The sequence below is a fragment of the Pristiophorus japonicus genome, chromosome 8 (genome assembly GCF_044704955.1).
Source record: "Pristiophorus japonicus isolate sPriJap1 chromosome 8, sPriJap1.hap1, whole genome shotgun sequence".
Taxonomy (NCBI): domain Eukaryota; kingdom Metazoa; phylum Chordata; class Chondrichthyes; family Pristiophoridae; genus Pristiophorus; species Pristiophorus japonicus.
This window is the reverse complement of record NC_091984.1, coordinates 111,604,758-111,622,117: the sequence shown is the minus strand read 5'-3', so window position 1 is coordinate 111,622,117 and position 17,360 is coordinate 111,604,758. Positions and strand designations below refer to the sequence as shown.

The 17,360-nt window shown below is 42.0% G+C and overlaps 1 protein-coding gene across 6 annotated transcripts in view; it reads right to left on the bottom strand.

Annotated features, from left to right (window-relative positions):
* dennd1b (DENN/MADD domain containing 1B) overlaps positions 1 to 17,360 on the bottom strand; it is a 303,998-nt gene that overhangs the window by 101,425 nt on the left and 185,213 nt on the right. For all 6 annotated transcript variants that reach the window (XM_070887322.1, XM_070887317.1, XM_070887318.1 and 3 more), the window contains one exon: positions 498 to 598. In XM_070887322.1, the coding sequence (XP_070743423.1) occupies positions 498 to 598 (101 nt within the window). The remainder of the gene's footprint in view (positions 1 to 497; positions 599 to 17,360) is intronic.

The following is a 17,360-nucleotide window of genomic DNA, read 5'->3' as shown; positions in this document are numbered from 1 at the left end:
TTATGATAGTACAGTACCTATTTTTAAGATTAACCCATTAGATGGTACTACAACTCACTTCTTCGAAAAATTAACTGGTCCACTGGTTTAGTGGACCGTCACCTCAAAACATACTCGCCAAGTGTTAACAAATAATCCTATAATCAATCAGTTGTGACTATCTTGCATCCTTATTTCACTGTACAAATGACAATGAGAAATGAATGGCAGTAAATGAACAGATTTTACATCAGTCTTTAAATATTATGGTAAAAATTCTTTTTTAGGTATGGCGTGTATCCTTCCCCTCATTAAATAGCTGGGGAAAAAAATTGGCATATTCTGGGAACCTACACTACAGTCATTCATAATGATTACACTGTGGATGGAGCACGGTTGCTGGCTCTCTAAACCACAAGACAATGTCATGTTAATAGAGATTCCATGTGTTATCCAGACTTTTAAAAGTGGCAATGGTAACTATAGCAGGGATCTCCTCGGTAGATTAGTAGCCTTACCAGCAATAGTCCAGCAGGTGGGGAGGGAGCACTGGGATGTAAATATGCTGCCAATACATCGGATAAAGCATGGCAGCTGACGCATGAACACAAGCCGTTAACTGGAAAACAAAAAACAACAATATTGAAACAAATTCCAAAATCAACTGATTAAAGCCACAGCAAAACACCAAATAATCGATTTAAACTCTTACGCTAAAAATGTTTTAACGATAAAAACCACAGTACAACAGCGAAAAGGTCACGTCTGCACCGTAATTTGCTCATCTTCAGGATTAAAATAACATGATTAAATATGGAAAAGAACAGGGTCTGAAGGCTCCTGAGGGATATCATTAGGGCAAATTGCCAAGAATGAAACATGAGCCAGCCAGGAGAGTCTCGAAGCTGAAAAAACACCGAGGGATTGAAATGTTCGACAGTTGGAGCTATGGTGATGTGTGAACTGCAGCTTTCGGTATCAAGAGAATTTGTTCACTGACACATGGAATGCCACCATTGACCAGCAACTGCCCGAGCTAAACAGCTGTACAGTTGAAAGCATAAATATATTATAGCTTTTCATCTCCAGCCAATGCTCTGGAACCGACTTATTTGCTATTGTGTTGCAATAGGAACCGTTCACATAAACAAATGAATCTTGCACTTATACAAATAGATTTTAAACATGACATAAAATGTCACTCTTCTACTAGTCGAAACAGGCCACATAACGAGATTACAAAGATTATTAGACAATATAGGTCACCTCACTGAGGAGTTTTGTAATTAACAAACAATCCAGAGATTTTGTTACCAATAATACACCAGTCTCCCATTTGAGGCTTTATTATTTGAAGCAAGCAGCTTTTAAACTAGTAACACATGCCACTTTATTTGTTTACCATATACCGTCTACAATACACTGCCTCCCCCAACCCCCCCCTGCCCCACCCCTTAAAAAACATAAATTCATCAATTAAAAAAAAACAATCTTCACTTGAGTGGACAAAATGTAAATACAGAACAATGATTTTTTTCCCCCCACAAACTATTTTATAAAAAGATTGATGTGTAAAATGGACTGAATGTTAAGAAATATAAAATTACAGTCCAGGGAAGATAATATTCATGTATATCATCAGGCATAGTCCTACTCATGCGGTCTAATGCGGACGTCATGGCCACTTCATTCCAATGGTCTTTGGTTTTTATGGGGTCTAATTCCTCATAGGTCATACTTACTACAATACTCAGTATTACAACGTGGTGCTTGGTGTGTATTGTAGGTTTTTGCCTCCAGATACGGGAGCATTCCAGCAGAAAGTATGTTCTTCACTTTGAAGGAGCTGCATCAATGAGCCATGCCATTGGTCCATCACTATTTTGTTTGTTTTAATGTTCTACTATCCATCTCACTGGGTTCATACTGTCCCGTGTCCAGTGCAGTCGGCTATTGCAATGGAGTTCATTCAAAACCTCTTGATCACCACTCCAGCAACGAGTCCTCCACCTATGTTTTAAGATTCAGACAGCTTGGAAAGCTATAATGACACCAGTCTCAAGAACATCGCAAACCTATTGCAACAGTTCAAGACAGTGAGGCAAAATTTATTCTCGCAGGGTCTCCACATTGGGTCACCTCCTGTGCAGTGTTAGATGTAGTGATATGCCCAACTGTCTGATGAATGTTTAAGCTTCTAATTAAACACTGTTGAAAGGACCCAAGGTTTCCAAATCTATAATTTGCATCAGACAATGTTCTACTACTAGATTAATTTCAAATTCAGTCATGGATTGTATTTGCAAAGCACACAGAAAGCATTATGGGAAGCACAAAATACCAGTATTGCTTGTTCCTGGTGCCTCTTTGAATTCAATATTGTACTTATTAAAATTAAGCATGGCAGTGCAGAAAATCATAATCTTAGACGTAGCAGATTTGTAACGTAATTTTACATAAATAAAACATAATTTGAATAATATCAAGACTACTGAATGGAGCAGATTTGACACCATGTGGAGCTAGAACACGTCTTAAAGAAAAATAGAAAAAATTGTCACCACACAGCTGATTCCTCCTGTACTTTGGCAGCGTATGTCATGTTTCCTAGCAACACTCCTAATGAAGATCAATTAAACAAATGTAAATCATTTTCTAAGGACTATTCTATAAACATAACCCCGCACTCCATAAAAAGTCCATATAGGGTTCTGTTGCTAATAAATATATTTTAAACCAGAAATACAAGTTATTCATTATTTGTCATCAAATAAACATGGAGATTTTTTTATTCTTGGGGATTATAATACAATTTTACGATGTTACACAAAGGTATTTACCTCTATATTGAAAATGCCCTTGAGACTTACTCAAAAGTTCTAGAGCTGCAAAGACATTAGCCAAGCAGTTCTAGTGTTCAGAAGGGAGTTGAGCATTCAACACAGAGGTAAGTACCTCCATAAACAATCATAACATTTTAATAAATAATAATAAAAATGCATTCTAAGCTTGAAGGTTGAGGTTGCGTAAAGACTAGACTCTGCAGTGAACAATTGAGACTGACAGTTGCTGTTGAAATGGAACACGGTCTGATTAATGTACCTTACAATCATCTCCCAAACCACTGTAAGGATGTTCTGACATGATAATTCATCAGGAGCACCAATAAGAATTTGTAAGTGATCACATGAAATGCCCCATGTCTGATAAAACACAAACATTGATTATTTCATTGGTAAAATGGTAAAAACAATGAATTAACAGCAAAATGCTAAAGCATAACTTTAAGGAGTTAAAAAGATATGGATATATAGTTATACTGCAGCGACTACTCTGTAACAGCAGTTATCAGTTACAGCCAACCTGCACAGAACTTGCCTCCCAGCGTTCAAACTGAATTGAAATGATTTTAGAGCAAGAGCTGAAGTGTCTGCACTCCCAAAACATTTCAATTCGCCCCTAAGTTTAAAAAGTGCTCAAAATAGTCAGAGACCAGAATGAGATCTGACCAGAATGGTGAGAGACGATCTCCACCAGGTAAAGCTCACACCACTTCCCTTTGGAGTCATGGTTGGGACACAATTCCTCAGTTTTACTGCAATTTTAGTGTTGCTGCTACCCTTTGCAGCAACAAAAACACAGCCTATCTATAATAACATCACTCAATGAGTGACCACCCAACATTCCATTTCTAAATGTCTTGAAAACTCCTATGTCAGATATTGTCTCTGAAAAACTCCCTTATAAATGTCAACATTTACCAGCAGTACCTGATATTAAAATTGGCTGTGTGGTTGATAATGAAGAAGATAGCTGTTGACTGCAGGAAGATATCAATGAACTGGTCAGGTGGGCAGGACAGTGGCAAATGGAATTCAATCCGGAGAAGTGTGAGGTAATGCATTTGGGGAGCGCTAACAAGGCAAGGGCATACACATTAAATGGTAGGACATTGAAAAGTGTAGGGGACAAAAGGACGTTGGAGTGCATGTCCATAGATCCCTGATGGTAGCAGACCAGATGGATAAGATGGTTAAGGCGGCATTAGGAATATTTGCCTTTATTAGCCGAGGCATAGAAGACAGGAGCAGGGAGGTTATGCTTGAACTGTATAAAACACTAGTTAGGCCACAGCTTGAGTACTGACTGCAGTTCTGGTTATGACATGACAGGAAAGATGTGATTGCACGAGAGAGGATACAGAGGAGATTTGCGAGGGTGTTGCCTGGACTGGAGAATTTTAGCTACGAGAAAAGATTGGATAGGCTGGGTTTGTTTTCTTTGGAACAGAGCAGGCTGAGGGGAGACCTTATTGAGGTATATAAAATTATGAGGGGCCGAGATACAAGGGGGGGGGGGGTGGGGGGGTCAACAACCAGGGTGTATAGAGTTAAAGTAATCGGTCGAAGGTTTGGGGGGACTGAAGGAGGATAGTAGGGGAAATTTCTTCGCCCAGAGGATGGTGAGAGTCTGGAACTCACTGCCCGAAAGGGTGGTAGAGGCAGAAACCCTCATCACATTTAAAAAGTGCTTGGGATGTGCACTTGAAGTGCCATAACCTACAGGGCTACAGACCAAGAGCTGGAAAGTGGGATTAGGCTGGATAGCTCTTTTTTGGCCGACGGGGACATGATGGGCCAAAACGGCCTCCTTCCGTGCTGTAAATTTCTATGATTCTATGCCACGCCTGTAGGTGGTGCTGTGATAAGGTTTTTCAAGCTCAAACTAACAGTTGCAACAGAGTACATTGAGAGTTAATTCAAGAAGTTTGTGTTTACGTGAAGTTGCAGGCTGTAACCTGTGCACGTCACTGTGGAGCAGCCTGTGATTTTGATGCCTCAGGAGGTAGCCAGCAGCCATGTTGGTATAGGCAAGTCAAATGAAGTAAAAACGTGTAACGTTTTGGCGAAGGGTCATCGACCTGAAACGTTAACTCTGTTTCTCTCTCCGCAGATGTTGCTTGACCTGGTGAGTATATCCAGCTTTTTCGGCTTTTATTTAAGGTTCCATACAACTGTAGTATTTTGCTTTTGTAAAAACATGTCAAGTTAGCTGCCCCTTTATGGATCTCTCACGCCCCGCCCTTGCAAAATCTCACCCTGCTGCTCCACTATTCATCAGCATCCCATCTTTTCTGGAAAACGGACTTTCCATCCAGGCCTCACCTCTCTCGCAAGCTCCTTCCCTTGCCTACTGCCCATACCACTCCCCATCCTCAAACTGACCGCCCAAGGGCGAGCGAGTGGGACTAGCTTTAATGCTCTTGCAGAGCACAGATATGGGCTTGACGGGCCGAATAGCCTCCTTTTGTGCTGTAACCATTCTATGATTCTATTACATTCCCTTTGACATAACTGACAGTCATCATCATAGGCAGTCCCTCGAGTTGAGGATGACTTGCTTCGACGGCAAAAACTACACAGATGTTTCAATGAAGGACCGAATATTCCAGGTCCCGAACTAAATGGTGGAAGATGCCTGTGCGTGGATTTTTTTAATGTGTGGTGGCCGTTGCATACCGGCCACCACACGGGCTTGACAGAGCTTGGTCTTGGTCCAGTGGCAAGGATTAACCAAGACGACTGGAGACCTAGTGTGCACACATATCTCAGTGTGGGCTGGCCCATGCTGCCCCATGGCCCTTGCCTCTTCTGGGCCCCGATCACATCCCTCTACAATCTCTCCCCGCTCCTTCGCCCCGACCTCGCCGCTCCTGCAGTATCTGCCCACACTCCAATCAGTGACCTGGATCTTGGTGATGTCCAATCCAGTCGTCCTCTTCGTTGCCGTTGCTCTCCTGCTCCAGCACGTGCTGCTCCCTGGAGCGGTACGCCGCCATGCTGCTCCTTCTGCTCCCCAGCCTGTTGACCCTACAGCTGGCACGTTGACTGACTTCCAAGCAGGAAATGATATGTTGTTAATTCAGTGCATAACTGTTCAATAATGCTGCTGATAAAAGAAACTGACCAAGTGCCAGTTAAAACCTTTTATATTGCACTTCATTACTATTCTTGAACAAACTAAACTTAATATTTTAGCATAACATTACAAAACACAAATACTGACCTTTTTATAGTTCCAGTGCTACAAAACTGCCGCATGGGTTAGACAGCGTTATATATAACCTAAAGCTGAAAGCTAAGAGTTTTATTGTACACTAGAGCTTAGTTCTGCAGCTTTTTAGGCAATATTTTAGAACTAACCTATAAAGCTGCAGTCAACATTTGTTTAAATATTTTGTTCCAACCACTTGCTGGAGACTCAAAGGAATCCCTGAAATAAAATCTTTTATTCATCATGAGATCAGTCAGATGGCAATAGTTTTCTGTTCTATTGTCAACTGATGCCACTTAGTGAGGTCTTTAACTTCCTTCACTGAGCCTGTGGGCACTGCATTAATTCCACTTATGAGCTAAAATAGTCCACTATTTTGTTATCTGGTGATTTACATCTGCTAGCATCAGCTTCTCTTATATTTCTGCCAACAGAAGTCTCGTGAACAAAAATTACCACTGTAGATTCTCAGCAGGGAAGGAGCCCATTCAAACTGCTTACCAAAATTATTTCAAAAGCAAAATACTGTAGATACTGGAAATCTGAAATAAAAACAGCATCTGTGGAGACAGAAAGAGTCAACGTTTCAGGTCGATGACCTTTTGTCACTCATCTACCTGAAACATTAACTTTGTTTCTCTCTCCACAGACCTGCTGAGTGTTTCCAGCATTTTCTGTTTTTATACCAAAATTATCTGACTGCTTTAACTCAATGCTGATTAATTTTAGACAAAATATAATAAATAATGACTAACTTTCAAGGAAAACATTGCATGGTTTAAAAAGCAATTATTGGTTTCTTAATCAGGATGATTGTATTTTTTTTTAAATTGTCCCAACATGGGCACAACATTGGTATAATGGACACATTACTGCTTCCCAAACCAACACAATTAATTCCTTGTGTTGTGTCCAAATGGCAGCCAATCCCGTACCATCTCACCATTCTTCTTCTCTTGTGGATAGTTCAACATCTTTCCTCCCAGCTGCCAAGATGACTCAGGCTTGATGCAGTTTCATTCTGCAATCAGTTCACTGAATACCACACCTCATATTCCATAATATGACTTTGTTGAAAGCCAGACAATTAATAGAAAAACTTAATTTTAGAATTTTACCACAATTTTGCATGGTAGAAATAAAGAAAGCTTGGCAGCAGTGCACTGAGGTCAACCCGCCCCAGCAAAATTACACTGCATGTACCATTTACAGGATGCACTGCAGTATTTCACCAAGGTTATTTTAATTGTCATCATCATAGGCAGTCCCTCAAAACAAGGATGACTTGCTTCCACGCCAAAAAAGGATGAGTTCACAGGTGTTTCAATGAAGGACCCAAACTACACCCTCAAGGGTGGAAGATGCCTGTGCGTGAATTTTATGAACATGTGGTGGCCGTTGCACACCAGCCACCACACGGGCTTGACAGAGCTAGGTCTTGGTCCAGTGGCAAGGATTACCCAAGATGACTGGAGACCAGCTCTGCTGCACGCATCTAGTGCGCACACATATCGCAGTGTGGGCTGGCCCATGGGCCCCTAACTCACGCCTGCCCTGGGCCCCGATCACGTCCCTCTACAGCCTCTCACCACTCCTTCGCCACAACCTCGCCACGCCTGCTGTATCTTCCCATGCTCCAAGCACCAATCTGGACCTTGATGACGTCACTCTTCGCTGCCGTCGCCTTCTTGCACCAGCTCACACTACTCCCTGAAGTAGTATGCCTCCACGCTACTCCTCGAGGCCTTCACACCGCTCCTTTTAAGGCCCTGACTTGCTGCTGATGTTCTCACGCAGGTCATACCTCCCTGCCCCTCAACCTCTATCACCGAAGTAGACGGAATCTACAATGTCATGAGAACACCATCACCTCCAAATCACATGCCATCCTGACTTGGGAAGTATCTTCATTGTCGCTGGGTCAATATCCTGGAATTCTCTACCTAACCCCGTTGTGGGAGCACCATCACAAGGAGTTCAAAGGTTCAAAATAGCAGTATGTCACCACCTTCTCAAGGCAATAGAGAGGAACAATAAATATGGCCTTGCCAGAATTTCCCACATTTCAAGAATATATAATTTTTTAAAAATCACGAGTGATTTCCCAACACGACCAAACGCAGATTTGTACATGTATTGTCCATGCAAATGGCCAACAATAAACCTGCATAAATTGTCAGGGCCCAACCTGACTTCAGAACACCCAGATCAAGACTTGCTCCAGGGACTCTCTGCCTTGCTCCATGGATTTAGGCTGCATTTGGACTACAAGTGTGGCATTGGTGAAAAGTGAAACTGCTTTGCATTGACACTACAGTCAATGCAAACCCACCTATAAATACATATACACAAACACAGCACGATACCCATTCCAGCTTATCTATGCAGTAGTGTACAGAAGTGTTGATCTTGTGTTTTACAATCAATCATAAGAAAGTAAGTGTCAGTGCTTCAATTTTTGATTGAAGTGCGTAATCATGAAATCTGCTTCTGTAGCGAAGTATTTCTTTAAGTATTTATTGCTCCAAATTAATACAAGATAACTTGCTGAGCTCGCAGGAACTGAATTTATATTTCAAGTGTGAAAGACATGTAACACAAGCTCCACAGGTGTTGTAGGAAAATAGTATGATGGAAATTTAAATCAAGAAAGTTGTCAGGGAAATACTGAGCTAGTTGCAGAACGCCGACAGGATACTGATCTAATTAACAAACTGCCATTGTCGCTATTTCTGAAGTAACAGTTCAAGAATGTGGAGTCAGGTGGGCAAACAAGGTAAATAAGCTAGAGGTACTAAATGGATTAAAAGCAAGCCAAGAATCTTTGAACATCGATAGATACGCAACTATAATACAATCAAGGAGAAAGAATGCGAGCCGTGCCCTGGGGGCCGCCCTCATGAGCACATGGACAGGGACCAAAAAAGGTAGAAGGAGGTAACCATTTCTGTATTCTGCGGAGTGCTTCACCTTGAGCAGTCGAGAGAGGCTCTCCGTGCATGTGCTCGAGAAATAAAGACCTGATGTTGAATTAAGACCCACCCGACACGACTCATTAGAAGAACCAGAGGTGGTCTCGGTTGAAAAGCAACTGAGACAGCGTGGGCACATTTCACCCAGACAAGGTCCAGACTCTGAAGTGTTATCTCAACAACAGGGGTGAGTCAGTTCCCAGTCTAAGAAGATAAACAAACTCCAGTCTTCCCCCTGCTGAAGCAAGTTACTTTCATTACCTGTGTTCATGTCATTTACACACATATAGCTTTTTTTATATAAAGTGCAGCACTTTTACGATTAGATGGGATGCTGCAAAATGTTCTTCATTTAGAGATATGATTCTGTTGGTCCAGCAGAATGAAATGGCCAATTTTCATGTTATTTATTGTACTCGTTGTTTCAGATGTGTTGAAGGATTAAAATGAATACAGACATTGAAAACTAAAACTAGCATTTATGCAACTACAGGGCCTTGCACCTTCAATACAACATTCAACAAAAGTAATGTAATTGTTGCTGCCTGAAATCAAACTATTCTTTTTAAGCATAGTAACATAACGTGCGTGGTTTAGTTGCAGTAATTCTCCTTAGGTCCAACTCGAAATCATTAGAACACAATGTGCCATCAGTTCCTGACCCAATGAAACTCTCTGCAGCAGCCTGACATAGCCAACCAGTTTTAGAGGCCACATGGACACTGCAAACAAGCTGCTGTCTTGTCCCTAAGGAAAGAACCTTTCAGCAGCCAGTGCTATGAAGTAATGGCTCAGAAAACTTGTGCAACTGACTCCAATTATTTCAACAAGGCCTCAAGGCCAAGAAAATGGTCATGATTTATTTATAAACAAGGCGGAGGGTTCGAGAATCCATACAGAAAGTGGCAAAAAGAGATTGATTTACAAGGTGAAGAGCTTTTAACTGAGTTTGTTTTTCCAGCTCTTCTGTTCTGCGAAGATGATGTCCCATATATAATGCTGGACTTACTAACCACACACATATTGACAGCAGGTCCATGTATAAACAACCTGCTCGGGTGCCACTGCAGGTTGCAAATGATATACTCTGGTTAGCATACGTCTGACAGGATGATGAGAAGCCTCTTGTCAGCTGCAGGCCAGCCAAAGTCTCCGAGACAAAATGCACGGCCCCAGCTGACTAGTTAAAAAAAGCCTGGTGTGGTACAATTATACAGGCATATGACAAGCCTGCACGGCTGACTGACTTGAAAACTGATGACATGGCTTTAAACTGTGATACTCCTTACCTATTGTCACAAAACACCAATAAGCCAGCTTATGCACTGTTGTAAAATCATGATTTATTCCTTGGCCTTGATTATCTACGAGTACAGCTTGATGTTCAAAACGCCTTGCCACATCGTGTTTATACGGAGCCATATAAATTGAATTCTGCTCACACAAAATCAGCATTGCTGCTCTTATCACAGTTAACTATCATCTTACCATTGCAGAAACTAATTTCAGTGATGATCTGAACCTTTTTGAAATAAAGAAATATATGATTCCTATCAAAGATTTTTTGATCGTACACTTCCACTGCAGACATGCAAGACGCAATTCAACTGTCTTGGGGAATGACATGAAACAAGATCAACAAATCTGACCAGGCTGGATTTTTAAAATAATATTTATATCTCGTGATTTCCAGCATCACTGCTCTCAGATAATGGGGGTTACAGCAATATGCAGGCACTTGCATGGCCAGCACTGGGAATTTCAGAGAATTGTAATTCACGTTCCAGTCACAGTACATTAGAATGTAGATTCTAACACAACCAGCAGGATGCAGCTTTAAACTAAGAAAGAATGAAAAGAATCGTCCTGCACAATTGGCTCTAAAGTTAAGATTGTCAGCTTATCTGCAAGATTCCTCACCACAAAGCTACAACATTTCAGACAAATCATAAAGGTAATGGGATGAGTACAATTTTCCTTTAAATTAAAGATCAGAATTGATCTTTAAAAAATAGTCTGTATTCTACCTGCACAACATACTTGAACCTATATTACATTTTTAAAATGTTAATTAGGAACTCAATTTTGAACTTGATCCAAAACTTTGCTCAATCTATGGTTCATTAAAGAAAACAAAATTGTAAATTTAAATCTAGTTTTAATTTTAAAATGTTACAATATAGTTATTTAAGTTTTATGTACGGAATGCGCTTTTCATCTAGTTAATACTTTATTTCCTGCATGGCGGTTTTTGTTTAATACTATTTTCATCATAGTTCTGTCATGCATGGCTATTATTTTAACCTTTATGTCTACTTAGCTCTCAGTTCTCAAAATGCTTAATGGTACTGCTGTCCTCCAGGCTCTATTTCCCAGGGCTGTTCTTCCAGGTGGTACTGCAAGTAACATGTGATCAGGAGAAAGCCACTCAGCCCCTCGCTTCCCCTTCCAACGCTCAATTAGATCATTGCGGATCTGTACCTCAACTTAATTTACCGATCCTTGTTCTGTATCCCTTGATACCCTTAGCTAATAAAAATCTGTCCATCTCAATCTTGAAAATGTCTCGCAGGCCTGGGAGGAAAGGGGCCAGGCGACAGGGATACAAACTGCCCTTGGTCCCTGGGATCTGGAAAACGTGTTTGAAAATGAAGTAAAACGTCAGGAGGACAAGGTAGTCTCCATTTCCCTGTATTTCGCCCTTCTGAAAAATATTGCTAAATGCCACTTCAACCTTTCCCAAGAGTCAGGTCACATACAATCATAGAAATTTACTGCACAGGAGGAAGCCATTTGCCCCATCATGTCTGTACCGGTAACATAGCTGACAAGACAAGACTCTCTCCCCCCCCCACCCCCAAATGAGGCAACACTTTTGAAGATAAGAGGCAGAATGTAACCAATTCCTTTTCCGTACATCCATGGAACCCTACCGCAAAATACAGCCAGACCCCAGCCCCCATGTTGGATCTGACTGCTGCCCCCCCCACAAATTCCATACCCTGCACATCCCAATAATCCCAGCTCTTTAAAAACTCAATTCACACAGATCCCTCGAGTATTTGTCCTTATTTCCAAAATCCCAGGATTGCCGTATCCTTGCTCCCAGATTCTAACAATCTTTTCCGATAGCCCTACGACACCCAATGATCCCCTCCACCAGCGCTCCCAGATCCTAGCACTCGACCACTACTAAACCCCACCTTTGGTCTGTACTTTCAGTGCATCAAGCCCAGTGATCCCATTTCTTAATGCCTCAAACGACTTGTTCCATGAACCTTTTTCCCAGTGCTCACATAACTAAGCTCCCCATTACAGGACTCACTGATGACTCTGTCTCTCTGCTCTCAAGTCACCAGGACTCCCATTCCAGTGCTATCAGGCCCTTGGGTGTGTCCCGTTACTTCCACACTCTAGAAATCCCAGAAACCACAGACATGCTATGCAAATACCACCCCAAGTAGCTTTCCCCACCCCCCCTCCCCACCCTCAACTAAGTTTTCACATCCCAAAACCACCGTCTCTCTAGTTCCAGACTCCCAGAATACCACTTAGTACTTCCATAGCCAGGAACTGCTCTCCCACCAATCTCCGACCCAAGGATTCCCCTCCCCAATACTTCTAGACCATAGCACCACTCCTCCTACGCCTCATCCTTTTCTGAGAGAAATATGTGCTACATGCAAAACTTTTAATAAACATAGATAACTTACATTTACGTAGCAACTTTAAGGTAGTAAAACATCACAAAGAGCTTCACAGGAGTGTTATCAAACAAAATTTGACATTGAGCCACATAAGACGACATTAGGACAAATGACCAAAAGCTGGTCAAAGAGATAAGCTTTAAGGGGGTGAGGTAGAGGAGGAGATATTTATGGTGGAGTGATGAAAATTGGGGATGCACAAGAGGCCAGAATTGAAGGAGCCCAGATAGCTGAGGGTTGTAGTCCTGGACGAACTTACATAGATAGGGAGGGATGAGACCATGGATAAATTATAATTTTAATCGCTGTGCTAGTTTTATTTGAATTGATAATTGATCCCATTGCTGACAGACGAGGGCAATTTCTCACCTTTATTTTAGCAAACGCGATGCATTGTTTCTTCAGTAAACACCTAAAATTAGGGATGTACTCACTGCAAAACTGGACCTGCAGCACAAGAGACTAAATTTCTGAGAATAAACAGTTTATAAAAATAATGTTTTGTTTGAGGACCTCACAGATAACTACTTCAGAAGGGCGACCAATTCTATGTTTATGCTTCACTGGGTTACCATAACACTTGTGCAAATTAAACCTAATCTTAAATCAATCAAAACCATCACATTGAGGCACTTTGAGTTTCTCTTTAAAAACTTTCAAAATGCTAGACATAATATAATAACATTAACAATATATTCAAGTTCTGAATTTCCTGATAATACATTGCTCCAGGCTGCCTAGTTGCACAGGGGCTGAGGGTGAATCCATTGCTTATTTGACATAATGTGAACTCTTTCAACTGTGTCAAGACATTTTAGCAATTCTAACCTAACAAAAAATAACGGTGGAGAATCGGGGAAGAGAATTCTTTAAAATTTAAAAGACTGAACATGCTCGAGCTCTTTTTCTAGAAAAGAGAAGGTTGAGGGTTGACCTGATAAGAGATCTTTAAAATTATGAAGGGGTTAGATAGGGTACGTGTAGAGAAGAGGTTTTCACTTGTGGGGGATATCTAAACTAGGGGCCATAAATATACAATAATAAATCCAATAGAGCATGCAGGAGAAAGTTCTTTGTGAGAATGTGGAATTCGCGACCACAAGGAGTAGTTGAGGCAAATAGCATAGATGCATTTAAGAAGTTAGATAAACATATCAGAGAGAAAGGAATACAAGGTTATGCTGATAGGGTTAGATGAGGAGGGGTGGGAGGAGGCCCACCTGGAAAATAAATACCGGCATTGACTGGTAAGGCTGAATGGCCAGTTTCTGTGCTATACATTCCATGTAAAAATTCATGCCAATAATAGACAGGGTCAAGTGAGATGGTCTTGCACCAGAAGAAATTAAGATATTCACAAATACAGATGCCTATAACTCTGGTATAGGAACAAACAGGTCATATCTTTCGTGGAGTGTTTAACTGGCCATGGGTAATTATGTACAATTATTCTGCACTATTCCATCTTGATCCCGTTAAATTAAATTAGCCGTCAGATGAATTAATCGCTAAATGTATGAGATTGTTGATGTATGTACTATTTGGCCAACAGGAGTGCGACAATGTTTCTACAAATGGAAAAAGGACATTATTTAATTCATGCTATACTAACAAAATTGTATAAAGAGCATGAAAGAAGAAATGCAAATTATACATAAAAAGAAAAGAAATGTTCAACCTGGAGTCACTTGAAATTGGGATTGCTGAATACCATAAAATGCATTTAATTTAATCCTTCAAGTTCTAGTGGCAAAAATTATAACAATTTATTTTCTTGGTTTCACAATTATAAAGATATATTTACTTCAGTTTATTGGGGAAGAATCTAAAACCACAAACCTGTTTATGGCAGCTTGCCAAAAAGGTCCAAATTGAGCAATAGAACAAAGACTGTAAATTTGTGAATTCAACACTGCTAATCGCAACTCGCACAAACCAACCATTTTTTTTTAAATAAAAAGTTCTATTCCAGAATCTATGAAACCATAAATTTCAAAATTCGACAAGATAGATTCAAGCAACGTGTCTATCTCCCACAAGGGAAAGTTGAGCACAGACCTTGAAGCATTCAGGTTCTTATCAGCCATGTGAGCCTGTGATATCAACTGTAACTAGACGATAACCACGGCATGACATCACACTTTGTGCTGCATGAAAGGTCGTAAACATTTCATACAAAGTCAGCTTTAAAGATTAACTTAAAGATTAACTGTTGTTAATGTGGAGAATAGTATCTGGTAGAGTGGGGGAAACACAGGCTGGAGGGTTGGGGGTGGGGGTTACAAGCAACATTGCCCCCTAAGCTGCGCAGCGAACTGGAGGTCTCGCGCAGCCGCTCACCGGCTTTTAAACGGAAGAAGCTGCGCAAAAGTAGTACAACGCCTCCTTTTATGCTGTGTCCATGCAGGGCCCAAAGGACAAAAGTTGCTCCACAAAGTGCAAATGTTAATCAGGTGGTAAATTTCCCGCCCCGTCTCCGTTTTCCTCCTGAAAACGGCAAAGCCTAAAATCCAGCCCTTTGTCTTTCCATCTAGCAGAAACTTCAGCTGGTCTGCTCTCTCCATAGATACTGTCTGACCTGCTGAATGTTTCCAACATTTTCTGTTTTTGCTTGCAATTTTCCTTCAGTTCCAAATCTCATCTTTCCAGCATAATTGCTAAGATCGTTCATTTATATTTCATGGTCACAGCAACTGCTTTTAGCTTCTACAGAACACCATTAAGAAAACATGTTGGGCTAGACTTTCCACTTTGCTGTCTATCGCCCCCAAAATGGGCGATGTTCAGTGTCTCAGCCTTGCTGATCGCTGGCTCATCGCCCATTTTTTGGATGGCGATTTTCCACTCTGCAATAGGCCAGCGATGTCAAATGGGCGATGCAAAAGGTCAGCGATGTGACGCTCGCCCAACAAACAGCCAGCGATGTGGAAGGCAAAAGCTTCCCTAGCAACGGCCTTCTGCGCATGCGATTTAAAAAAATTTTTTCCAGTTGACAGCACATTTCGGGAGGTCAGGGGTCAATCACAGAAGCGCAGAAGGCCGTTGGGGAGAGAGAGAGGAGAGATAAGGGAGAGAGTTGTTGGAGTTGGAGGGAGTAGATTTGTGGAGTTTTGTTGAGTTTTTTTTGCTGTTGGAGAGTTGGATAAATTGTCGAGATGTCATCTTCATCATCGTCTAAGAGCGTGGATGGGGGTCGGTAAAGGGCAAAGCCGTTTTCGGATGAGGCCAACGTCGAGGAGCTCCACTCCAGGTGGGCAGAACTTACCCGGGGTGCTAGGGGCAAACCTCCACCCCGGGCGTACAGGAAGCTGTGGTCCGAGATTGCGGACGTTGTCTCCTCGGCGTCCCAGGAGGCAAGGGGGCCCGACCAATGCCGGAAGCGCTGGAACAGCCTTGTGGAGTCAGTTAGAGTAAGTACAGATTTTATATTGTATTGATGAAGATTGTAATTAAAACTGTAATAGTAAATCTCCTGGATTGAATTAAATTTTGTAAATTCTTACATACATACGCATATATAAATATGTAGATCCAAAACACGCTGTTCTTTGTTATAACCGTGCATCAATTGTGCATCTCATTTGCATGTAACATTTGAAGCTGTTGTCTTTCCATGAAACTACCTAGTCAATTAGCTTATGCCATGTTCTTTTCACGTTTTCAGAAGATATCTAACAACAGGGCACAGCGGAGGTGCACCGGAGGGGATCCTGCTTACGTACAGACTTTAAGGTGAGCTGGAGGAGCGTGCAGCAGCACTGGTGGGGACCACCAGTCGCTCGGCCACCACCTGTAGTGTTGCGGAACCCTCCCATGTGTCACGTGAGTAATGCGTGAAACAGTTTTAAAGTAATGCAACATCATTTAATTAAAATGCAATGTACAGATGATGTCATGTCATGTCATGAATGCGGCCTTTGTGCTACTCTCAGGTTGACAACATAAGAACATAAGCAATAAGAACAGGGGAAGGTCATCTGTCCCACTGTCCCCTTCTCTGTACGCTCCCCATAAACCCGTGTCCATCTGCGATTGATGCAGCCGTGGCAGGTCTTCTGGGGCAGTTAAATCCACATGATACATTAATTTGTAAAGTCTTGTCGGTAATGTGTACCCTTCGGTTTTAATAAGCTCTATCGGCTCAATTGTGCTTTGAAGGTCAACCAGAGGCGCAAGTGGAGACGGATACGACCGAGCCAGAGGAGGAGGAAGAAATGGAGGAAGCCAGAGGGGGATGAACCGACGGCCACCGTGGAAATTGCTATTGCGACTGAAGAGGCACCGGGACCAAGTGGCGTGCAGCTGGCAATGCCAAGGTGCGTTATAATGCGCACGCCAACCCCACGGAGGTCGGGTCAGCGAGCTCAGCACTTGCCTGCAGTGGACGATTCGATAGAGGGTTTGATCTCCCTGTGCGAGGAGACAGTCGCGATAAATCGCGAGCATCTCCAGCGGTTCGCATGGGAATTTTCCCGGGTGTCTGCTGCCCAAGCGGAGGAGATGTGTTGCTGGCTGAGCACGGCGCTGCACCCCAAGGTGCCGTGATCGATCGAAACACAACCCCCAGCACACAAGCGAGTCAGGAGGAAGCATTTCCTTTTGACTTGGAAGACAATGCCCCTGCCCATGCTTTGTCTTCCCCTCCAAC